Here is a 24,663-nt window from a genome sequence, read left to right as displayed (position 1 = left end):
TCAATTCTCGATGGCTCCGAAATGGATGATCAAGAGGCAGAAGATCAAGCCATAGAGCGTGAAAATCGTGTAGTGGCGGCTATATCCAGAGGTCAGTGTTCCGGCAAGTCAAGTCAGCGGGGTAGCCACTGATCTTCCCGGCGTGATCGTGACCGCCTCAAATTGTTGTACTCCCTTCACGTTCTGGCAGTGGTCCTGCCCGGGTAGCGGGATGAAGATAGGCAGCACCTCGGGCTATCGTTTCGATCACAGTCTGGACGGCTTTGGAATAGGAGGTACTCACCAGTCCACTCCTGCTTCACCGCTGCTGATGCAGACTTGCAGATTGCGCATGTGGCCCTGCACTGTCATGACAGGCTTCGCTTAGGTGAGCAAGGGTTCTCGGAAATGAAAAGCGCACGGGCGCCATTTTTTTCCAGACGCTAGAGACTTGTCAGAAGCTCCAGCAGATCGCCTTCTAGTCGGTTTCTAGAATATCGAAAAGCTTCCGTGCGTGACTGTCGATCTGTACCTTTGTCATGTCTTCGAAGCGCAATGCGGCTGTGGTCGTCGTGAAGTCGAGGATTCTATTGACTTGCAACTAGTGCAGGTGCAGAAATGCGATGACTACATGGCCATATCGCTGCTCTTGAATTGAAGCTGTCGCAGAAGCGCCCAAACATTTTGCCCAGGGCTGCCCTCGCCTGCGCAACGCCACGAGTCAACTCATGTAAGCACTTGCAAAATAGCGCGCTATTCACGTCAAAGTCTTGACCGTGCGGGAGATAGTGTACGAGCTTTGGAAGGTCCAGCTCAGTGAAGTACGGTTCGTGCGATGGGACAATATCGAATTGCTGCTGGTTCCCTCAGAGCTCAACAAAGTGGACGTCGATTCAATGACAGGGCGCGTGTAAGGTAACTAGGTAGGAGTCACTAGCAGTTGATGTTTGGACATTTGTAGCCACGCCGGATGACAGCCGTGGTACATTCTGGGTAACAATTGGAAGCGTTTGACACACGGAGTTGGATTCTACAATGAGAACGGTTGAACGATTAGATACATTCGCTAATGCCTCATGAATCTCCTTCGCTATGATCAGAAGTGCATGTTCAGCTTTTGTCCAGATGATGGTATCTGCATGTGGAAGTCAACCACAGTCAATTAACGATGGGCGACAATGTGCCTTGCACCGTCCATGCTTATCGACTCCCCATACGGATGACGCCTGCAGCAACCAGCTTCTGGATCTTGCTTCGTACACCCGGATTGCGCATGTGCTCGTTGAGAGCAGCGGGATCGTTCTTGGCTTGCTGAAGGATGGATTGCATGACCGGGTCTGCCACTTGTTAGCTGTCTTTGATAATGGTATGTTCAGGAGCACTCTTACCTTGCAGAACGCTCATGATCTCCGGATCTCGCTGAATGCGAGCAGCGGTCTCCTCCTCCGTCTCGCCAGCTCTTGCTGTGTACATCGCTTCCAGTGCTTTCTGTTGCTGAGCCTCGATTTCACGATTGTTAGCGCCGTTCTCGTCATGCTCCAACGCTTCTGTGCATGCATCCAGACATCGATTGTACTCTTTCATGCCAAACAGAGCTTGTGCTTTCCGTAGGTACGCCTTCGTCATCTTGGGGTCGCGCTTGATGGCCTCGTCGCAGTCTTGGATGGCGCTTGGGAAGGCAAGGAGTTTGATCATGGCAGCAGCACGGTTTGAATAGCCTCTTGGGTCGTCAGGCGCACGCTTGGTCATCTCGGTATACGCCTCGACGGCACCGGGCCAGTCTGCTGCTTTCCACTTCTCGCCACCTAGAATTCGGGCTTCTTCTGCTTTCTCGGGGTCGAGGTAGGCGTTCTTCTCCTTCAGGGTTTTGGCCTTTTCGGCTTTCTTGAGTTTGTCGAGAACGTCAGGTGTGCGGTGTTCGGTCATGGATCGCTGGTAAAATTCGACGGCATTGGCAAGGTCGCCCATCTTTTCGTAAGCGGTACCGATGCGGCCGTATGCCTTGGCGATGAGCTTGAAGTCAGCAAAGACTTGCTTGCCTTCCTCGACAGCCTTCTGGCAAGCCTCGATACAGCCTTCGTAGTCGCCTTTCTCGAACTTGGCAGCGCCTAGGTTGGTCAGGTATGTGATGTCTTTGTGCAGCTCCCACGCTTTTTCGTAGTGCGAAATTGCCTCGTCGAATTGACGTTTCTTGTATGCTGCTGTGCCGAGTGATTTTTCCTTGTCTGCATCTTCCTTTGCCTTTTTCGCTGCGACAGCTTCCTCGTCCTCTGGTTCTGGTTCGGGCTCCGGCGAGGGCTCTTTAGCTTTCGCTGGCTGTGATGTTGGCCGTGCATCTGGCATGGGAACATCCTCCTCGACCTCGCCCTTTTTCGCAGCGTCTCCACCCATCGAGGATGGATCTCCGAACTGCATGTCCACGCCCAAGAGCACGCTCATCACCTGAAGGAATCTAGGATCACCCAGCTCCTGTCCTAGGTCATTCGGATTCTTGGCCAGCTTCTGCAGTTTGCCCATGAATTCTCTGTCAGCCAGCAGCGGAGCAGTTTTCGGATTCGCTGCCAGCTTGGCTAGCATCTGTGGGTCACTGAACATGCCTCCCATGCCACCACCGGGACCGCCAAAGCCAGGCATGCCGTCCGCCTCAGCCTCGGCATCCACGGCACGTTGGACAGCATCCTTTCCTGACTTTGCTTGGGCATTCGCGGGATCTAGTTTCAGAGCTTCGTCAAAGGCATCCATCGCTCCAAGCAGGTCTCCCTGGCCGTGGAGAGCGGTCCCCTTGCGGCCCCAGCCTTTTGACCAGTCAGGCTTGATCTCGGTAGTTTTCGTGGCATCTTTCAGAGCATCGTCGTATTTCTTTAGAGAAGCATATGCGCCGGAGCGATTGGAGTAGAGGACGTGGTTTGTTGGGTCGAGTTCAATTGCTTGTGAGAACTTGTCGCTGTTCACGAGTCAGCATGTTGCTGACCGCAGGGGCTATTGGACTTACACTGCTTCTTCGAAATTCTTTGCAGCAAAGGCCTTGTTGCCTTCGGCCTTCAAAGCATCCGCCATGATTGTTGCTCGCAGTCGCTGACGGGAACGATGTGCTCTTGTGTACGAGGAATTCAGAAGTAAAGTGCAGGAGGTCGCTGGACACTACCAAAAAGCAGCTACAATTGTACAATGAAAGAATTGAGATTCAGGCTACGTCGGTAGGCAAACGGAACTTCTCGAGCATTCGATGTCCCCATCTATAGAATTCTGTGCACAGACCACCTTCGGGTGTCCGTCGGGGTGCCGTGCCCCGCCGCTCGGCATCAAATTATGGCATTCTCCACCACTCAAAGTTCTCGAATATTGGGAACGTTCAGGTCAAAATTGCAGATGCTTCTTCACTTTTGACAGTGACTCACGACTGTCTGAAGAATGGTAGGGAACATGCGTCGGTGACCACGGTCGAATCGAAGTCTCCCCTTCACCAAGCTCGGCGGCTGTCTTGCACACAGCCATGCCACCTCTCTACTACTACGTTCATCGATAGCACCTACCCAAAATCACCTACGCTTGATTGAGAACACCAGATGGCAGCTGCGTCACGGGCGGCGAGCACCGCTCGTGCCGTGCAATCAGAACCGTCCTCACGCGACCGCATCGCTGAGGCACTCTACGAATGGTGTCGCAATGAGAAACCTGTTGGCCATGTTTTCAACCAGGATAATCTGCTCGACTCAGGCATCATACCAAACCGCGATGGAAATATACTTATGACGGCTATTCAGCATCTCACTCGCAAGAATCTCTTCCGGACGCACGATGTCAAAGGTACTGGAGGCATCGGCTGGGAACTTGTTTCGCAGGAAAGAGCCGCAAAGTAATACGCACTGTCTTCTAATTTGGTCGATATGAGCCTGACATATTCTGCAGCTACATAGGACTCACACGCGAAGAGACTCTCATTTTTCAGCACATCGACGCTGCAGGCAATGCAGGAATATGGACCAAGCTGATCTTGAAGCGCGTTATGGCGCATCAAAAAGTACTCGAACGGACATATAAGAGTCTGGAGGCAAAGGGCAGAATCCGACCAATGAAGAGCGTCATGTATCCGCAGAGGAAGATGTACATAGTCGCAGGTCTACAGCCTGGTGAAGATGCCACAGGAGGTGCCTGGTTCAACGAAGAAGGAAAGCTGGACACTCAGCTCCTAGACGGAGTTACCTTGTGGCTGGAGAAGCACGTCTCGGATCGAAGTTGGGTCGCTGTCCGCCCACCTGACCAAGATGATGATCGCGGTCAGACCTGGAACCAGCCTTCCCTGGGCAAGGGCAAGAGCACGGCCGCCTCGATCGACGACGATGGCTCGTTCGATGTCCCCGGACGCGAGCCGTCGAAAAGGTGAACACAAGCGGCGACGCCTACCGACGACATATGTGCCACACCCGCCAGGATATACTGGCTATCCTACAGTGTCTGGCTTGACGAATAGTCTCAACACCAGCCAGGTCGCCAAAGGTGCTCGCTTTCCTCCAACGGCGGTTGCCAAATTACTGGACGTCATGGTCTACGATGAGAAATTGTACAAGGTCTATCGACAACGTCACAGCAACGAGCTCGCCGGAGATGCCGTCGATGATAGAATCGTCATGTACCGCTCCTACCGAAGCCCTGGAGAGCTCGACAGGACCTATCATATGGCGAGAACGGCAGAGACTGCTGAGAGCGGGAGTGCGAGGAAGGCTGCACGGCGGCAGCTTGAACTCGAAGAAGTCATTCAAGGTGGTGGTGCAAGCGAGGTTCCTTGCCTGAGATGTCCGACTTTTGATTTGTGCGGCGATGGAGGACCTGTCAATGTTGCAACATGCCCTTACTTCGACGAATGGTATCTCCGAGTTGCAAGAACTGATCGTGACAACCGCTCAGAGTGGGCTGATTCGGAGGACTTCATCAAGATCGGTGATCGGAAGCAGCAAGAGCGAGAGCGAGTTGAGGCCTTATCCTTGCCGAAGCAGATGGTGCAGTTGTCCACTGAGGCCATGGACACAACCTGAGAAGTCTGGCCCGGCTTTTCCTACCACGATTTCTACGACTCATTTGCATAGCGTCGGCGTCCCAGCATTTCTCTCCTCATAGGATCGAGACACATCTATGGCCGATATGGCAGGACGGTGGAGTGCAAGGAATTTCCACCAAAGATACCCATGACAGCTACTGCCAGCTGTATTGAATCAGCATTAACCGACTCACGTCCTACATTGTTCAGAGGTCCCCTCGCACGAGCATGTGATCTTGCTTCTGATGTTTGTCCAAAGAAACTCGCATTCATTCGTGCAGGCTGTCGTACGCCCAAAGCTGTGGAACGATGTCTGTTGTCCGTCCAGAGACTCGCTGTCTTCCACGTGCATTGTAGACGGAACCAGCACAACCACGGCAAGTGTTCTGCTGCGCAAGTACTGTGCAGTATCAAAGACGTGAAGGTCAAGCTCCCTTTGTAACACACTTGCCGTTGTCGACGGATGTACGACGTCGCTAATTTCGACGTCTAGCAATCCTTCCTTCGCCTTTTGTGAAATTGACAGATAGTCGAATTCAGCCAAAAAGATTCTTGGTTGCGCAATACATAAGAGTATAGCGGGCTTCAAGAGTGGCGTGCGGTCAGCAGAACTCAATGTTCTGGACCGCTATACACCCCTGTCGACGAGACCGAACAAGGGTCCATTGCGGCGCACCTTCCCAAGACTCCAAGCATGGAGCGGGCCAATACGACCCTGAAGTCGAGGCTTTTCCCGCCCACAATCGTGCTCAAATTCTAGGCAACGCTTGGTGCTAAGGGAATCATGGATGCATGGCTGACAGCGCCATTGCCTGAAAAGCAACTACTTCATCCCTGGCATCCGAGCACACCATTTCTCGTTCTTCATGCTGTTCAACATCAGTCGACGCTGCCGCCTTGGCTTTGCATGCCGCCAGCGCCAGTGAGCGGATCAGCAGATCTCCATATCAACCCACACCGCTGGCTCGAGCAGTCTTCGTTATCAATCGTCCGGGGAAGGGGCTCAGACCCCGTGTCACGAAATTCTGCACGGGCGATGGTCGACTAGCCGCATGACCAGGCTCGTGCATTTGTTTACCGTGTCCAACTCGAGCATATGATATTTGTGTCGAAGCAGCGCCCCCCATCGGTGGTTGCAGCTCTTGGTCACCACCTCAATCATGGCCACCGCAACAGTCACCGAGTTCATTACTAGGACCGTCAATGCAACGGCGGCAACCTCAGCATCCTCCGACAACCGAGCCACGCCGCAGGGCGGTGTATTCGAACATGTCAATCCTTCACATTGGGATCCGAGCAATCCCATTGTCCTGTTCATTATACAGGCCTCGCTGGTCATCATATTGACCAGGCTGTTACAAGTCCCCCTGTCATATCTCCGACAGCGCGTGTCATCGCCGAAGTCATCACGGGGATATTGTTGGGACCGTCAGTGATGGGGAGGATTCCTGGCTTTACGGCGGCGATATTTCCACCCTCGTCACTACCCAGCTTCAACCTTGCCGCCAATTTGGGACTCATCCTTTTCCTGTTCCTCGTGGGGCTCGAGGTTGACCTGAGATTCCTTCTCAGCAACTGGAGGGTTGCGTTGAGCGTTGGGGCACTTGGCATGGCTGTTCCATTCGGTCTGGGAGCCGGGATAGCTTGGGGTCTTTACCACCAATTTCGAAGCGACGATGGCATTGTGTCTATCTCCTTTGGAATCTATCTGCTGTTCATCGGTATTGCTATGGCCATCACAGTGAGTGCATCGGACTATCTTTGCCTTATACGTTGCTGATCACACAGGCCTTCCCCGTCCTCTGCCGTATCTTGACTTCCCTGGAACTTCTGAGTACCCCTGTTGGTGTCATCGTCCTTTCAGCCGGCGTGGGCAACGATGTCGTTGGCTGGATTCTCCTTGCTCTTTGCGTCACGCTGGTGAACTCTGGCGCAGGACTAACGGCACTCTGGATCCTTCTGGTCAGCGTTGGCTACTGCCTCTTCTTAGCATTTCTAGTGCGGCCAGCGTTCATGTGGGTTCTACGTCGGACAGGCAGTCTGTCTAACGGACCGACACAGATGGTTGTTGCTCTCACTATACTCCTTGTGCTCGCGTCATCATTCTTCACTGCGATCATTGGGATCCACGCTATCTTCGGAGCGTTCATGATCGGCCTGATATGTCCACACGAAGGAGGCTTTGCCGTCAAGCTCACAGAGAAGATCGAAGATCTCGTCAGCGTCCTCTTCTTACCTCTCTACTTTGCGCTTTCTGGACTCAGGACCAATCTTGGACTCCTTGACAACGGCATCACTTGGAGCTACGTCGTAGGAGTCTGTGCAGTCGCATTCTTCGGCAAAGTATTCGGTGGCACCGTTGCCGCTCGACTGAATGGGCTCGTCTGGAGAGAATCGCTGACTATTGGCTGTTTGATGTCATGTAAAGGTCTTGTTGAATTGATCGTGCTGAACATTGGGCTACAAGCACGGATCCTCAGCACCAGGACTTTCACGATCTTTGTCGTCATGGCACTCGTCACTACCTTCGCTACAACGCCACTTGTGGCCTGGCTATATCCGCCGTGGTACCAAAGGAAACTCGACCTCTGGAAAAGGGGCAAGATTGACTGGGACGGCAAGCCGATACCGCAGGAGGAGTCAACAGACTCTAGCGAGGGAGATTGGGCAGAACACCATGAAGCCGTTCGCAAAGTCATCGTGTACCTGCGTGTCGATGGCTTGCCACGGATTTTTCAGCTTGTATCGATGTTCGCCGCGAAGAGAGAAGAAGTTGAGCCTGCTGGCCCTCTCCTCAAGCCTGAGGGCGGAGGCGTCTTCAAGAACTCAAAGGCTCTGGCGTCCGTGGCTACTATTCGACGTCCCGTACAAGTTGACGGCCTCCGCCTCATGGAGTTGACAGAGCGAGAGTCTTCGGTTATGCGAGTCTCCGAGCTGGAAGAATATGCGACGCGTGATCCGATCATCAAGGCCTTTGGCACATTCGGAACATCCCATGATGTGGCCGTCGGTGGTCAGGTCGCTGTGGTGCCTGGCCGCAACTTTTCGACGACACTCCTGAAGCGAGCCAAGGAGCTGTCGGCCGACTTCATTGTTATACCGTGGTCCGAGACAGGCACGATGAGCGAGCAACCATCCTTCTTCGACGATCAGTCCGGTGGGCCTCTGGCCAACCGCGAATTCGCCAGATTGGTGTCCGAGACCTGCGAGAAAGCTCGGACCTCCAGCAATGTCGGCGTCATTATTGACAAGTCAGTCATATCTGCAGCGACACAACCAGGAAGCCCTAATGATGACCGACCGGCATGGCATCTCAACAGAACCAACACTGGAGTCAGCGTCCAGGATCGCAAGAAGTCCGTCATCACTTTCCAACTGGCAGACAGCGGACGGCAAAGGCTTATCGTTTTATACTCTGGCAGCGAAGATGATCTCTTCGGCGTCAAGCTCGGTTTACAGTTTGCCAAAAACGACAATGTCGATCTCAAGGTGATCAAGACCCCGACCACCAAAGACCCCGAAGACGACGATCACGACGGCACATTCGACTTCAAGACTCTTAAGACGAGTGTACCAGACGCCCTGAAGAGCAGAGTGCAGTTCGTCGAGAGCGAAGCAGCTCCAGTTGAAGCCGCCTTAGCTGCTTTGAGGGAGCCCAGTGCTGCGGACACCCTGTTGATACTTGGTCGTGGGTCAGCTGATCTAAGTCTAAGCGTGATCAGCAGTGCTGGCAGCATCTCGAGCCCGGCTCTGGGATCAATAGCGACCACCGTGGTAAACGAATTGAGGCAGCGGCATCTCAATGCCAGTCTTTTAGTTGTGCAGAGGCGGTTGAAAACCCAAGCTGGCGGCAATCTGAGCAAGGCCGCCACGCAAGAGGAGATGAGCTGAAGCTGATTCTGAGCATTTGCAAACTTTAGGCGTTGCTTTGGTTTATATTGAGCGTCACTTAGGCTTCCGAATTGGATATACTGTAGCACTCTGATCTGGTACAAATCTACTGCTATTGCTTGAGATCTGTGGTTTCCTGCTACTGTAATCGATGTACACTCCCCGAACAGGCTTTCGTGGGCTCAACTTTGTCTGAATAGATGCCGATGCTAGTGTTGCATGTTGCTAGACTAATGATCTAGCAGTACGGTGTGCATCTTGGCTGCAGATCCATCTGAGACGAGGACAAAAGGAGATGGGATAAGCACATATTCTATTCTGGGCGACCTCTAGGTACGGCTGTCTGCAGTTTAGGCTGCTCAGCGCGCGAATGGTGCTCGTGGTGCTCTGACCAGCTCCTCTACAGCACCGGTTTCCAGCTGCCCGTGCGGGACCAGTTTTAGCGATGCCTACACTGTCTCATGAGCTGACAGACTTCTCTTTCCACTCTTCCTCTTCCCATTACGTTCAGTCTCGCTCCTTTGCAAGCTAGGTCGTACAGGCACTCTACCTAATCTACAATTCAATGCGGCTTTTCAAATCTAGCAACAAGTCGCAGGCTTCGGTTGATCGGTTACCAAGTTCGCGGTCGTCGAGCCCGGACCCATCCCACTCTCACTCGCGCTCCTCCTACATTGCCAGTAGTGGAGCTCAGACTGGCCCTGCTTTCGCTGACCGCCCAGCGTATCCCTCACAACCGCAGCCCCTACAAGCCGCCGACGACCACCGTAAAATTCTCCCCTATCCCCAAGATAGTGTCGCTGGCGTTCCTCACCCTGCACACGTCCTTGCCAGAGACTCTGCTGAGGGGGCAGGCTATGTTGACAACGCGAGACGGCCAAGTGCACCCATCACAGTGATCCCGCCCACCTCCCCACAACCACCCCCTCAGTCCTTTGGTCCAGCGCCGATACCAGGACAGACACATTTCGGCCACTCTAAGCAAGTGCATGTACCAACCGAGAAAGAACATCGATCGAAGAGAAGTATCTTTGGTCTGAAGAGCTCAAAGGATAAGGACAAGGACAAAGATAAGGACAGCCAACACTCTCCCGTAGACAAGAAAGGAGGACTTGGTCGCTCCGGATCGATACATCTGCTGAGGAGGTCACACCACCAGTCGCAACCTGCTGAGCTGGGCAGCCCTTCTTCGCCTGTTGGCAACCCAAACATCAGACAGTCTGCCTACTTTGCACGGTCCGACCAGTCTCTAGAAAATTCACCAGAAGATCCTTCTCACTACGAACAGTATCGGGGTCAACAATATCAACAACAAGGCCAGCCACCACAACAGTCACAGGAGAACTACGATCCCTCGCCGACCAGTCAGTATAGCCAGCGCTCGCCCGAAGACGCTCGCTACCATCAGCAGCAGCAGCAGCAGCCACCGCCGGGTCAGAATCACTACCCACCGCCGCCAGACAAGTATCTGCCATATCAACAAGCCGAATCCGCGAACAACTCTGAGCACTACCTTCCGTACGTGCAAGGTCCAGCCCAAGGTCGACCAGCAGGAGCCATCATCGCCGAGCAATTGCAAGCCTTCCGCCCTCCTTCTCAAACCTCTCTCCACAATTCGCTGGGCCCGCCCTCACCTGTGCTGGGCCAACAAGATTCGCGGCCCTCGACCGCACAGACCAGTCGCTACTCAGCGCAGTCTGTCGGTCAGCCCACACTACAACACCCGCAACAGATGGCCAGAGGTGACCCACCAAACGGCAACACTCGACAGCAGCAAATGCCACAACGAGATCCACGTGACGAGCACCTCTACCAACAAGACCCTCGAATGAGAATGTCGCAACACCAGGCTGACCACGGCCGAAACACGCCGCCCCCAAGATCGAGCAACCGCGAAGACCTCCGAGACCTAGACTACAACCAACTCCTCCAGAAACATGAAGAGCTGCAAGCGAAGTATTCCAAAGTTAAGCGCTACTACTTCGAACGCGAAGCCCAAGTCACACAACTCCAAAATACAGTTGCAACACAACGCCTATCCATGTCCAAAACCAGTCTCGACGACGCCCAATACGCCCAACGGTTCGAACGTCTCTCCGGCGCAATCAACAACCTCGCCTTCAATATCCGCAAAGATTGGAAAAAAGTCCCACCCTGGCTCCAGCCCGTCTGCAACACCGATGCCCACAACATCGGCACAAAAGAAATGACCGCCGTCGGCCGCACATGCATCACGCGCTGGCTCAACGACACCCTCTTCCGCCAGACTTTCCATCCGGGCATCCCCACCGACGTCTCCGCCTACCTCAAAGCCGTCGAGCAGAACCTGCGCTCCCAAGCCTCCTCCGGCCTGGTGTTCACAGACGAGCAACGCGACGACCAACTCAACAAACTCACCTCCTGGCGCCTGACAACAATCGAAGGCCTCGCGCCTTACCTCAACAGCAAAGAGGCAATCACCTACCAAGACAACCTCACCACGTCCCTAACCAACGCCCTGACCGGCTCGCTCCAAGCCAACCTCAAGGATCCCCCTCCACCTGGCCTGCAAGAAGGCGTCGCCACCATCATCGGGCAAGCGCGTGAGCATCGCAGCCAACATCCCCCTCGAGTCCCGCGACGTGGTCATCACGTACTTCATGCCCGGCGAGCAGATTAACGATAACCTCATGAAGATCGAGAGCGGCATGACTGCGCTTACATCGCCTGGTCAAGATCCTTCGCAGCAACGTGCGTCGATAGCGCCATCGTCAACAGAGTCGCCCTCAAACATGCCCGGCGCAGGCGACAGCCAAGATGATCTCGACTCGGTCGAAGAACAGATCCGTGAAGCCGCAGCTAAAGCTACACAAAGTGGCCGAACAGACAGCGTTCCGAGTGTGGCTGGCGGCGCCAAGGTGAATAATAACACCAACGATAAGGGCCGGGACAAGCAGCAAAAAGGATCAAGTTTCTTGGGCGGGTTCGTGAGTAAGAAGCCGACGCCGCAGCAGCAGACGAGCGTGCCACCTGGAAACCGAAGCGCCGGAGCAGGTGTTTCGCGGGAGCGACTACAAGCTGAAAGCCAACAACAGCAGCAACAACAAGAGGATGCGCAGCAAGGTGGTGGCGGGCCTGGTCCGGTATCAATCTTCCAGCCCGGTGAGGGGAGGATACGGTTCGCGGCGTTCTTGGCTGTTGAGGTTCGAGGGAAGGTCGGTGGTAGTCAGGCGCCGAGCACAAAGGAGGGCAGCGCTGGACCGGGCGAGCAGGGGTCCGCTGCAGGCGCTGGCGGTGGGGAAGGTGGGAGGGTGAGTGTGAATGTGTTGTGTAAGGCGCCTGTGTATGAGCTCTAGATTTTGTGTTCGAGCAGACCGCGCTTGGGTCAGGAGAGCGTTCATCTGGGAGGAGATAAGATACAGTGAGACGAAGGGCCCGAGCAGGGGCTGACTTTGGATAATACATCTACAGTTCTGCTCACACAGGCAGACGAGCGAGCGAACTAAGTAACGAAGGATCAGACAGCCAAACATGCTTGGGTTCAGCCAAAATGGAAAGCAAGAAGGCTCCTGTTGACATACTTAGCTCTATGTTGCCCGTAGCCCGAGATGCATTCTATGATGCGGCGTCTCCATGACTCTAGGGTCGGTCTGGATGATCGCTGCATCTTTTCTAGTCGTTTTGTACACGTCAGACCCAAGTCTCCCTGAATTCATCGAGATCGTCTGGTGTACGTTCAAAGTGCTGGTGTACAGATCCCACACAGAACTGACTTGTCGGCAGTTGCGGCCAGCTTATCAGGTGAGTTAGGTGGTATTCCAGCAAGACTGCGCAGCAGCAGGTCGTTTGTCAGCCGCGATTTGGACCGCCGGAGTGTGAATGCTTCCCGCTGATGGTTTCTCGCTGAGCATATGGTCCGCGACCGGAATTGCTGTTGTCCCTGCAGTGACCTATTGCTCGATGTAGTAGCTTTGGAGATTGTTTGCGTCGAGACTATCGGAACGTCTCGCCACTTTCCCGGCGCTGCTTCAATCCTTCGTCTTCTTCGTGACCTTTTCGTTCGCAACAGCAGGAACCTCGACCTCCACGCCGTCCATCTCAGCATCGTCCCCATCACCGTCCATCGCTTCATCCTCCTCAAAGCTCGGCAGCACCACATACCATCCCTGATCTCCCTCCATATCAACTACTACATCTCCATTCTCATCTACCGACACGTCATCACTGCTTCCCTCCTTCTTCACCCGATACGCCAGCCATGAACCATCAGCGAGTCCAGCACCGGCTGGGGTGTCTGGATCGTCCTTGGATGTAGCCGCTTTAGCCTTGGACTTCGTCGTCGACTTTGGGGTAGCCGCAGTGGAAGAATCAAGCAGAGTCCAGCCTCTACTCGCGTCCTTCTTGTCGACTAGCACGCCAAGCTCAATGCCGTCCGGACTCGAGGGAAGTGAGGTACTGGTGCCGTCTGATGATGAGAGGAGAGTGATGTTCCGGGCTTGTAGGGCGGAGAGGAGGAGAGACTTGATTGAGGTGAATGGTTGTTGGGGTGACACGGACAGGAAGACTGTTGACTTGGCGTGTTTGAGGAGGAGGGTGATATGTGAGGGTTGTGGTAGTGTGGTGATGGAATCGATGGCGGGGACGGCGGCTGTAGACATGGTGCGCCGATTTATGGATCTGTCAACCGGAGACAGAGGCTGGTATGTCGATTGTGATGCGAGAAAATTGCTGATGGTGAGAGATGGGTGCGGTGGTAGGGTATGGGTGTGGTAGATGTAGCAAACAAGTTGGAAGCTTTTTGTATCAGGCACTTTGAACCACTTCCAGGCAGTGATCGCCGTGGAAATAAAATTTTGTGGGGAAGCACCCGCGTCATTTGAAGGCAGATCAGATCAACTTCACGAATCCGTTGCTTGAACCCTGTTGCGCTTCACTGCATGACTTGACGATACAATATTGATGTGGCCCTTCACAAGGTCACCGCCGCAGCCACCACCTTCAGCTGCCAGAGATGCTCCCACTACGACGGCCGCAGGCCACCCACCCATCCCCGCTCCACCCACACAGCTCGATCCATCAACGGTAGAGGTCGAATCGCCTGCTTCTCTGGCCAAATCGCCTGGCAAATCACCGGATGGCCCAACGAACGCCTCTCAATAACCCCGAGCATTCGATGGCAGATCGTCCTCCTCGCCTCCTTCACCTACGGCGCCTCATTCGGCGTCGCCAAGGGCGGCCGCATCGCCGCGGATCGCTACCGCGCCATGAACTCCCACCGACAGCCTTCGACACAGGCGGGTTGGTACCTATATCATCGGTCGAAAAGCTATCACACGGTCGTGGGCGGTGTAAAGGGTGGGATCAAGCAGGGTGGAATACTCAGTTTCTGGACGACGGTGTTCATGCTTGCGGAAGAGGGGTTGGATCAGGCTAGAGGCAGGCTGTTTGCTGGGAAGGGGGAGGAGATGAGGACGGGGCAGAGGGATTTTGTGAATACGACGGTGGCGGCGTTGACGACGGCGGGAGTTTATAGTCGGTGGAAAAGGATGGATAGTTTCGCGACGGCCACGATGGGGAGGGTTGCGTTGGGGTATGGGGTTGTGTATGGGTTGGCGCAGGATGTGATGAGTACGCTGAAGGGGGAGCCCCCGGGGTATGTTAGTTGGGTTAGGAGAAGGGTGGCGGGTGGTAGGGATGAGGGTGTGTTGTGACTTAGGAAGTCTGGTAGAGAATGAGGTTTAGTGCTCTGAAAAGATGGCGCAAAGCTCCCTTTGTTCATCGGTGTAGTATCAAAACTTCAAGTCCTGACATGTAAAGATGCCTACAAGGTTATTAACAATCATGAAAGGGGTAAGACAACCACGACGAGCGCGAAAGCCCGACGGGAATGGGTAGGTCATGTGGAAACTTGTCCACGTGCGACTGGAAGAGAGACGAAGGCAAGTATGAGTATGAGGTTTCATAACGAGCCGGAAGCAAGGCTCATGTCGAGGATACGGCGCACGAAGTATCTAACTCCAGCGAGAAATGGGCCATCCGAGACCGCAAGAAGAGATACTTCCAGATCTGCCATGCCCCCCTGCTTAAAAGAAAGTCTATCCTAGGCACCTGTGCCTGCATAATCATACATCGTTGTCCGTCTCAACGGCATGAGGTGCCGGCTCTCCACTGTCGAGGGTGGTGGGAAAGCCAACCAACCAATTCAAGATTATACAGAACAAAACTCGCACTGAGGCTTCGACAGCACGGTCTGGCCACCTTACTTAACGGCAACATTCCCACTCAGAATCGGCAGCCCGCTCTTCTCTTGTACCCTCCTCACGCTAGCCTGCGTAGCCAGACTCCCCGCGCCTTCTCTCTCCTCGACCTTCTCCTGCTGTTCCCTCTTGCTCTCATTCAGTCGCGACTGGCACTCTTCCCGCCAACCCTGTATATCGGGCGGGATCTCCTGCATCTGCACACTTGGCGCATGTTTGATGTATCTCAACTGTTCTTTGACGTGCTCGATGATCTTCTGTATGTATTTCTGATCGTTTAGGTTGTCTTTTCTCCAGGAACCTAGATTCGGAAATAATGTGAAGCCTTCCTTGCGGAAAGCCTCTCGAAGGGGCATGAACTCCGGTAGAGCGGGGTTTAGAGTCTTGTCGGCGCCTATACAGATCGATGTCTCGTGCGCCCATGCACGAGCGACGTTGCGTGGGGTATAGCCGCCTCCTCCGACGACGAGTAGAGGGATGCGAAAGGACTTGACGAAAGTGACGCACTGTCCGTGGCCTTTGATGTTGAGATTAAAACATCCTAGGCGGTCGTGGCCCAATGAGTCTGCGCCGCATTGAAGCACGATGGCGTCTGGGCGGTAGACGTCGATTGTGTCGCCGATGATGGTCTCAAAGAGGTGTTGGTAGCTGGAGTCATCGATGCCGTCGTTGAGGGGGACGTTGATTGTGTAATTCTTGCCTGGGTTGTTGGGGTGGATTGGTCCGGTTGATTCGAGGGGACCGGTGCCGGGGAAAAATACTTCTCTATCGTATTTGTGGAACGAGACGCACATGACACGGTCGGATGACCAGAATGCTTGTTCGACGCCGTCGCCATGGTGGACATCGATGTCGATGTACAGAACGCGGGCGTGCACACGTAGGAGCTGGAGGATGGCGAGGACGATGTCGTTCACGTAGCAGAAACCTGAGGCTTCGCCTTTCTTGGCGTGGTGGAGGCCTCCGGACCAGTTTATGGCGATGTCGGACTGTTTGCTGCATAATTTTCGGGCTGCGTCGATGGATGCGCCGGCGTAGAGGGAGCAGTAGTCGTAGAGGCCATCGAATATGGGGCAGTCATCACCGACGCCGTAGACGGCGGATGAGTAGCCTGGCTGTGTATCAGCTCAGGATGGAGGGTGTAGATGTTGTTCGGTGTGACCTCGTGGAGAAAGTCGATGTATTCGTCCTTATGGAATGCTTTCAGTTCTTCTTGAGTGGCGGCTCTTGAGAGATATAAGTCCATGGCTAGGTGCATGCCATACGACATTACCAGTTCCTTGGTCAATGTAAGACGCCATGGCTTCATTGGGTGTGTCTGGCCAAAGTGGTGGTCCTCCACATCAGGATTGGAGTGCCATGAAACAGTGTAGCCTTTGGGTCTGGCAATCTGATTTTCCTCAGCCTCCTTCTCGATCTTTCTGCTGTAGTAGAAAGTCGCAGCTCGGGATTCATCGTACTCTTGTACGATCGAGCCGCGTGCCATGCTTGATGCAGGCGCCGGTGCGCCTAGTTGCTGTACTACTATGCCGCCGGCGGATGCACAGCTCGACGATTCTGCTAGGCGTAGATTACATCCGTCAAAAGCCTAAGACTTAGAGGCACCTAGTTCCGGCCAAGGTATTTCGAATCTACTGAGCTGTTTGCAACGAAAGCGTCGGTCAGACCTCAGGACCCGATCGGGCGGCCTTTGTTGATGTTGCTGATTGTTGAGATGAGTTATGCCTGCCAGAATTGATGTTTTGCTACAATGTCGAGACTAAGTAGATGAGTTGCGGATACGAATGGTGAAAGCGGCGTGAGATCAAAGGCGACGGAAGGCAGTCGATCATGGGTTTGCCTTCAGCCCCACAGCGCTAGCTCTCGTAAAGCTTAGTGAATCGTACCTGCATGACTGGCGAGCACGGTGCCTTCTCGAAACTCTTTCTCCAACTCAGGCTTCAAGTTGTCGCCCCTTTGTGACTTCTGCCTCTGCATCCTGCATACCACCTTTCACTTCATCAATCGAAGTCGCAAAACTACACTTTCCATCACAAAAGTAAATACGATATCTCGAGTGATGATTGTCGGTCTGCTCGACATTATCTAAATGCATACTGCAATCCGTTAGCAGGGCCTGTAGCTACTCTGGGACCTGGCCCAAAGCTCTTGGCAAACGTTGCTGTTTTTGTTTCCAGAATCGCCTTCCTGGTCGTGCCTACCATGGCTGGCCAAGAAGATTGTGCTTCTGTTCTCGAGCAGTTCATCTATGATGGAGCCAACCTCCCTGCAGAGATCAGTCATATGATGGAAGAGATCGAGGCCAAGAGCACAGAGATGCAGAAGCATTTGACTCTCATTCATACGAAGGATGCAAATCTGCAGAAGAACATCAAGGCCAATGGCGTTCTGCAAGCTCATCCCAAGGAAGCCGAGTATCACGAGCAAGTGAAGAAGCACTACGACGCAGTGGCTAAGCTCCAGCAGCAGAAGGTGCAGTTGAGTGAGAGGGCGGTCAGTATGCTTGAGCGACAAATTCGACGGTTTGATGGCAAGATCCGAGAACTTGCAAACGACAATCAATTATCTACTGAAGGATTACCGAGCTCCTTCAATCGCAAACCTGACAGGCCGTTCGTGGACACTGGTCAAACTGTGCCCCTACAGAACTCTTCCATCAGTGCTCTCAACGCGAATGCACATCGTGCTAATGCAGAAGCTCAGGCGAGAGCGCATCAAGCCCAAGTCACCGCAGCGAAAGCTACAGCCCAACGTCCGTCACCTGTCACACCGATTGCTGCCCAAGCGCAGCGCCAGCGCGAACGCGAAGCTTCTCAGGGTGCTGATAGCAAACGACGCAAACTGGGCAATCCTTTGGCTAATGCAAACATTCCAGCTCAGCCATCTAATTTAAGGCAGTCATCCCTCGGGCCAGGTACACCTAAAGCAGGAACCCCAACTGCAGTCAATCCTGCAGGCAGTCGAGCAGGTAGTGTCCCTCGTACAACCGTGACGGCACCACAACCAAACACTGTCGCGCTCAAGAAGTCGGCTTTGGCCAAAAAGGTCATGACGAACCAAGGCATCAAAGCTAAGAACAAGCATGCCAAAAGAATGTCTTCAGTCACTGGTCGAAAGAAGACGCACTCGCCATCTGGCCGAAGTGGCCGCGCTGGGACGGCTGCTTCCGAAGAAGAATCAGTCCTGTCTTCAGCAGATGCATCAGAAACAGACGCCTCCCAAAGTCGCTCTAGAGGTGGTCGTAAGAAGAAGCACCTTGTCAAGGAAGAAGCTACCGAGGAGGCTGAGGTCGATGCAGGAGAGGAAAACCCATACGACGAGGACGATCCCAATCTCTACTGTCTATGCCAGAAGCAGAGTTTCGGCGAGATGGTAGCGTGCGAGAACGATGATTGCAAGTATCAGTGGTTTCATCTGGGTTGTGTGAAGATGAAGAAGGCTCCGGCTGAGGACGAGACTTGGTACTGCCCTTTTTGCAGGAACAAACCCGAAATCCTCCAGCTTCTCAAGAATCAGCCGGCTATCAAGGCATGAAGTCCGCCGGGAAAGTGCCCAGACATACGTTCTCACCATATTCATCACATTTACAACGCTTTTATCTGCCGATATGATCGTCACACTTGGGCAAGGCAGCTGAAAGGGAGGCAGCAAACGACACCTGAGCCACAGCGCGACAGGGTGGCTTTGCTGAACTACTTGGGAGCGGTGTGGCTCTCCATAACCGTACTATCTTCAGCTGAGCAGGGGTCTGCCGTCTGCGATTCTAGGCCCGATCCCACCAGTTTTCTTAGGCAGCACGTCTTGAAATGAGTAGCGAAGACCACAGCATCTATTCAAAATACATGAATTGACCAAGTCATCAACCAAACAATGTCGTCGGGTTCCTCCATGTAGTCCAAGTCAGTCAGCCGTAATAGTGAAGAGCCAACGTGCAGATATTCTTGGATCGACAGTGCAAGCTCTGGACTCTCGACTGTCACGGTTGGAGTTTGTTAGGCGCAGGGTTGCCCTAAACGTCCTAGCTCCAGGTGTTCGTAATAGAGCTAAGATCTGTGCAGGATCCGCCTATGACGACGCCTGGGTCTTCATTCGCTGCCAGCTTCACTAATTGACAGCGGCGAGCTACACATGCATCAAGTTGCGGCATCGTCAAATCTTACACGCCGCGCCTGCTTGAAGACGTCAAAACTAGCCGTCTCGCCGGGCAAGCACGACGGCGTCCGGCAGGTCCAGCTCTTAGATACTTTGTGAAGCGTCCATACCGCTCGAAGTACGCCCGAACAACCTCTAGCATCAGCTTGCTTCACATCCGTTTGCGCCCGCATTAATTGAAACGCATTCACTCGTTGCACCGAAAACACGTTAACCCACCTGCCATCTTTCCCACCCACCCTGCCACCATTACGAGATCGTGCTCGTTGCACATATCTGCCGCTTGTTCAACCTCACCAGTGCGACGGCCGCTGAGGTCGTGAGCGGCCTTAACACTCACCACCTCATTCGACCTTTACGCGTCGAGTCTGAAGAGCTTAGACGACCATGGAAGCCTTCAAGAGTGAGCAGAAGACGCAAGCTGTAGAGGAGCTTGCACGAGATCCGCATAGCAATGTCTCCTCGTCTGATGTCGAGAAAGTCATCATGGACGAGAGCAAGAAAGCTGGAGCTGTCGCATTGTCCTTCGACCCCAATGCTAGTCCTGAAGAAAAGGCAGCACAGGCTCGGGCAGTAAGTGCAGTGAAGGAACGTCTCCAGTTCGTACTGACAGCAGGCAGGTCACCAATAATGTCAAGGCCGGTCGCCCGCCGAAAGCAATGGGCATAGCTACGGACCTGGTAAGGCCTGAGTGCCATGTATGGGAGCGTTCTCTAACTAGTGGCTAGGATACCAAAGGTCCGGACGACTATAAGCTCCCGCCTCCCTCGATCAATGGAGCCATCCCGGCGACGTCCAACGGCGATGTAGCGCCCAACGGGGTACCCAAAAGTCAAGAGAGCGACTGGGACAAAGTTGGCTGGGAGCCACGCTTCGGCACAGGAGAGACCGCATCTCAGAAAGAGGAAGATGACCGGAATTTGCTTGACCACCAGACTTGGGTTGAGAGCAAGCTCGAGGACAAGTTCTTCGGTGATTGGTACCACAATGCCGCCGTGATAGTCTTTGCCTGTCTCTCCTCCTGGCTGATCGCTGAGCTGGGAGGCGGCCTGGCCTGGGTCTTCATAGTGATGGCAGCTTGTGGCACATACTACCGCACATCAATCAGACGAGTCCGCCGAAACTTCCGGGACGACATTACTCGCGAAATGGCCAAAGCGAAGCTGGAGACCGACCACGAAAGTCTCGAGTGGATCAACAGCTTTCTCGTCAAGTTCTGGCCAATATACGCTCCACAGCTGGCCATGGGCATTGTCCAATCTGTCGATCAAGTGTTGAGCACATCGACTCCGGCGTTCCTCGATTCTATGCGGCTCAAGACCTTCACCCTAGGAACGAAGCCTCCTCGACTAGAGCACGTCAAGACATACCCTCGTGCGGAGGACGAGATCGTCATGATGGACTGGAAGTTCAGCTTCACGCCTACTGATACTATGGATATGACTGCTCGCCAGCTGAAGAACAAGGTCAACCCAAAAGTGGTTCTGGAGATCCGCATAGGCAAAGCCATGGTCAGCAAAGCCATGGAGGTCATCGTTGAGGACTTTGCAATTAGCGGCTTGATGAGAGTCAAGATGAAGCTCCAGATCCCGTTCCCGCACATTGAGCGAGTCGACATCTGCTTCCTTGGCCGCCCAGACATCGACTATGTCTGCAAACCTCTCGGTGGTGATACCTTCGGTTTCGACATCAACTTCATCCCAGGCCTGGAAACTTTCATCAAAGACCAGATTCACGCCAATTTAGGACCGATGATGTACGATCCCAATGTCTTCCCAATCGAAGTGGCGAAAATGCTGTCTGGCAACCCCATCGACATGGCAATTGGTGTCTTAGCTGTCACCCTCCACGGAGGTCAAGGTCTCAAGAACCCTGACAAGTTTTCTGGTACACCCGATCCGTATGTCATTGCATCGCTCAACAACAGCAAAGAGTTGGGCCGAACGAAAACCATTCACGAGAACGCAAATCCGAGATGGGGCGAGACGCTCTACATCATTCTTACGAACCTCACTGACGCGCTTACGCTGGTACCATATGACTACAACGAGTTCCGCAAGGACAAGGAGCTCGGCGTTGCCACCTTCGCTCTCGACAAGATCGAGTCTGGTGAGCATGAGCACGAAAACTTACAACTCGAGGTTTTGGCCAGTGGCCGGTCGCGAGGAGTCCTTCAGTGCGACGTAAGATTCTTCCCAGTCCTTACCAATCAGAAGCTCGAGGACGGCACAGAACTCCCTGTCCCGGAATCGAATACGGGTATTGCGCGTATAAGCATCGAGCAAGCTAAAGAGCTTGACGGGAGCAAGAGCTTAGTTGGACAGCTTAATCCATATGGCGTTCTTCTACTTAATGGGAAGGAGATCCACGTTACTGGAAAGTTGAAGCGCACCAACAACCCTGTCTTCCCGGACGCAAGCAAGTCCATTCTAGTCACGGATCGCAAGAAGGCGCGGGTTGGCCTCGTCATCAAGGACGATCGTGACCTTGCTGCGGATCCTGTCCTCGGGACGTACCAGGTCAAACTGGACGACATGATGAAACTCATGGAAAAGGGCCAAGAGTGGTTCAACTTACACGGCACCAAGAGCGGCCGAGCCAAGATGTTGATCGATTGGAAACCTGTCGCACTGAGAGGAGTCACAGGTGGCAGCGGCGGCTACATCACCCCCATCGGCGTCATCAGGATTCATGTGAAGAATGCCACTGACCTTCGAAATGTCGAGAAGTTTGGCAAGTCGGATCCTTACGCCAGAGTGCTGTTGTCTGGAATAGTCCAAGGCCGGACAGTGACGTTCCAGAACGAGCTCAACCCAACGTGGGACGAAGTTATCTACGTTCCAATTCACGCAACTACCGAGAAGTTGACGCTTCAGGTAATGGACGCCGAGTCACTTGGCAAAGATCGACCACTCGGTCAGGTCCAAATCAATGCCTCAGACTACATGCAGGAATCCGACGAAGGCGGCTATCTTGTTCACGACGAGAAGAGGTCGATGAGTGAAGGCCTGCGCATGGGTGGGCAAGGTGTGGCGAAGGGTATGATCCACTTCACAGTCTCGTTCTACCCAACGCTCAATGTTATTGATCCCGAAGAGGAGGAAGAAGAGCGCAAGGCGGCCGAGGACCTTGAAAAGACCGCTACAAATGGCACAAGCGTCAACGGTACCGCCCACAGCTCTGCAGGATCCACGCCACCGACCCCAACAATAGCGCATAGCAAGAAGTCATCTGTGGACGTCAAGACACCCACAAGTGCCACACGCCCGAGCCTGGATGGTCGCAAGACGTTGGATGCTGCTGGAAGACTCTCCACGACATCTTACCGAGCCCCGTCCATGAGTGGAAGCTTACTCTCAGTCAAGAAGGAAGCTCCCAAAGTTCGCGTCAATGTCGATGATTTGACTCAATACGGTAAGTCTACTAAAATTCATGATCTGCACGAATTGCTAACATATCACTCTCAGAGAGCGGATTGCTCATCTTTCAAATCATCGAGGGCACATTTGCTCATGATGACGTGTACTTGGAAGTAGTCATGGACGACCATATCTTCCCATCTTATCAGTCTTCGAAAGTGCGGAGCAGATCGCACAAGTTCATGGAGACAGGCGATGCTTTCGTTCGAGAGCTCGACTTTTCGCGAATAACTGTGCGACTGGTCGAAAAAGCGGACCGAGGAGGCAAGGGCACGGATGAGGACCACATCGTTGCGAAATTACAAGGCCCACTCCTACCGACGCTGCAGCAATGCCTGTACAAGGAAACTGCACTCACCATCAAGGGTACCGATGGCACCAGCAACAAGGTCAGCTTCAAGATGCGGTATCTTCCTGTGAAAATGAAGCTGGACCCCAGCGAGAGTATCAACAACATGGGCACATTGCGTGTGGATGTTCTTGACGCGACTGATCTGCCTTCGGCCGATCGAAACGGCTTTAGCGATCCGTACTGCAAGTTCAAGCTGAACGGCAAAGATGTCTTCAAGACGAAAGTGCAGAAGAAGACACTTCATCCGGCATGGAATGAGTCTTCGAAGTGCCTGTGACATCCAGGACCGGAGCAGAATTTCGATGCGACGTCTACGATTGGGACTTTGGCGACAAAGCTGATTTCCTCGGCAGCACACCAATCAATCTCGAAGTCTTAGAGCCGTTCCAGGCTCAGGAACTTCATTACACACTAGATGGAAAGTCAGGGGTCTTGCGGCTCAAGATGGTCTTTAAGCCAGACTATGTCACACGGTCGCGGCAAGGTACTTCGACCTTCTCGGGTACATTCGCGCCGGCCGGCAAGGTCGTAGGAGCACCTGTGAAGGGTGTTGCCAAAGTTGGTGGTGGTGTCATCAAGGGCGCATCTTTCTTGAAACGGGGACTGACCGGCCGACATAGTAGTAAGGACGAGAAGATGGAGGTTAATGGCGCTTACGACGAGACCCCACCTCCGAGCACACCAGCCGGCACACCACAGCGTGCAGGCGCGCTTCAGGACACCGCCAACTCAACGCCGGGCACACCACTAACGCCGCATTCACGAAACAAGAGCGGCAGTTCGATGGTAGGCGGCACACCCGGTGGACCGGAGACAGGAACAGCAAGCTTTATCATCGTCTCAGCGTCTGGATACCCGCCCGATGCCGACGTGCGGGTACACGTCAAGATGCTGGGCGCGAAGGGCAGTAAGGAGGTCTTCAAAACCAAGGCCATTAAGTCGTCTTCGGGCACGGTCGAGTACAACGCAAGCCACGAGAACTTCAAAGTCAACTGTTCGGCCGATACTCAATTCCAGATCTCGGTCAAGGACAAGGGAACGTTCAAGGACGATGATCTTGGCGAGGGCATGTTCTTCGTCTCGGATCAGGGTGAGGGGTCGGAGCAGAGTGTTAAGGCTGGGTCGGGTACGGTTGTGATCCGAAGCAGTTTCAAGGCAAATGAGGGACCTGGTGGTGCGGATGCACAGAGCCTGCGTCCTTCCACCAGCGGCAGAGATAGTCCTGATGCGAAGCGTGACGGTGGACATAGAAAGAGCTTCTTTGGGCGGAGGGATGTCAGTGGAAGGCATGAGGCTGCGAGTAAGGAGTAAAAGAAGCATCGACTGGGAAAGTTCAGGTAGTCCTGGAGTTGAGACCGATACCGATATCCAAGGGGGGAAGCTTGTGTGCTTGCAGGTGTACAGCAGTGCTCAATAGCTGGGCTGGGGAATGCATATTCTTATGGTGGACGAGGCATTCGGCGGCAGTGTCCAACTCTTGTGGATATCCTTACAGCCATTGGCCGAGAGCAGAGACAGATTCAGCTCAAGATAGCTGAAGAAGAACATTGCATCGCCGCGACGCTTCCGCTCTCTACAGAACACCGGATGACAAGCCCG

The 24,663-nt window shown here is 53.8% G+C and overlaps 7 protein-coding genes across 7 annotated transcripts; 4 read left to right on the top strand and 3 right to left on the bottom strand.

Moving 5' to 3' along the window:
* Positions 1 to 1,179: 1,179 nt before the first annotated feature.
* AB675_5775 (Heat shock-like protein) lies at positions 1,180 to 3,036 on the bottom strand (the record flags this gene model as incomplete). The annotated part of the gene is made up of 3 exons (XM_018146013.1): positions 1,180 to 1,316; positions 1,368 to 2,923; positions 2,972 to 3,036. The coding sequence occupies 3 exons, from the start codon at positions 3,034 to 3,036 to the stop codon at positions 1,180 to 1,182; spliced, it is 1,758 nt and encodes a 585-aa protein (XP_017998695.1).
* A 509-nt stretch (positions 3,037 to 3,545) lies between these two features.
* Positions 3,546 to 5,012, top strand: AB675_5774 (DNA-directed RNA polymerase III subunit RPC6; the record flags this gene model as incomplete). The annotated part of the gene is made up of 3 exons (XM_018146012.1): positions 3,546 to 3,835; positions 3,889 to 4,359; positions 4,451 to 5,012. The coding sequence occupies 3 exons, from the start codon at positions 3,546 to 3,548 to the stop codon at positions 5,010 to 5,012; spliced, it is 1,323 nt and encodes a 440-aa protein (XP_017998660.1).
* Positions 5,013 to 6,174: 1,162 nt separating this feature from the next.
* On the top strand, positions 6,175 to 8,905 carry AB675_5773 (K(+)/H(+) antiporter 1; the record flags this gene model as incomplete). The annotated part of the gene is made up of 3 exons (XM_018146011.1): positions 6,175 to 6,326; positions 6,377 to 6,755; positions 6,803 to 8,905. The coding sequence occupies 3 exons, from the start codon at positions 6,175 to 6,177 to the stop codon at positions 8,903 to 8,905; spliced, it is 2,634 nt and encodes an 877-aa protein (XP_017998871.1).
* A 565-nt stretch (positions 8,906 to 9,470) lies between these two features.
* Positions 9,471 to 12,240, top strand: AB675_5772 (uncharacterized protein; the record flags this gene model as incomplete). Its single annotated transcript, XM_018146010.1, has 2 exons — positions 9,471 to 11,462; positions 11,518 to 12,240. The coding sequence occupies 2 exons, from the start codon at positions 9,471 to 9,473 to the stop codon at positions 12,238 to 12,240; spliced, it is 2,715 nt and encodes a 904-aa protein (XP_017998827.1).
* Positions 12,241 to 12,912: 672 nt separating this feature from the next.
* Positions 12,913 to 13,542, bottom strand: AB675_5771 (uncharacterized protein; the record flags this gene model as incomplete). The annotated part of the gene is made up of 1 exon (XM_018146009.1): positions 12,913 to 13,542. The coding sequence occupies one exon, from the start codon at positions 13,540 to 13,542 to the stop codon at positions 12,913 to 12,915; it is 630 nt and encodes a 209-aa protein (XP_017998812.1).
* Positions 13,543 to 15,143: 1,601 nt separating this feature from the next.
* AB675_5769 (putative histone deacetylase HOS2) lies at positions 15,144 to 16,627 on the bottom strand (the record flags this gene model as incomplete). The annotated part of the gene is made up of 2 exons (XM_018146007.1): positions 15,144 to 16,256; positions 16,304 to 16,627. 2 exons carry the CDS (start codon positions 16,625 to 16,627, stop codon positions 15,144 to 15,146), a joined length of 1,437 nt encoding a protein of 478 aa, XP_017998764.1.
* A 716-nt stretch (positions 16,628 to 17,343) lies between these two features.
* Positions 17,344 to 24,375, top strand: AB675_5768 (uncharacterized protein; the record flags this gene model as incomplete). The annotated part of the gene is made up of 6 exons (XM_018146006.1): positions 17,344 to 18,429; positions 19,675 to 19,866; positions 19,914 to 19,973; positions 20,022 to 22,707; positions 22,761 to 23,331; positions 23,418 to 24,375. 6 exons carry the CDS (start codon positions 17,344 to 17,346, stop codon positions 24,373 to 24,375), a joined length of 5,553 nt encoding a protein of 1,850 aa, XP_017998728.1.
* Positions 24,376 to 24,663: the final 288 nt, after the last annotated feature.

Source organism: Cyphellophora attinorum (genome assembly GCF_001299255.1).
Source record: "Cyphellophora attinorum strain CBS 131958 chromosome Unknown Contig17, whole genome shotgun sequence".
NCBI classification, from domain to species: Eukaryota; Fungi; Ascomycota; class Eurotiomycetes; order Chaetothyriales; family Cyphellophoraceae; genus Cyphellophora; species Cyphellophora attinorum.
Note: the sequence above shows the minus strand (reverse complement) of the source record. Positions and strands in the feature narration are given on the sequence as shown.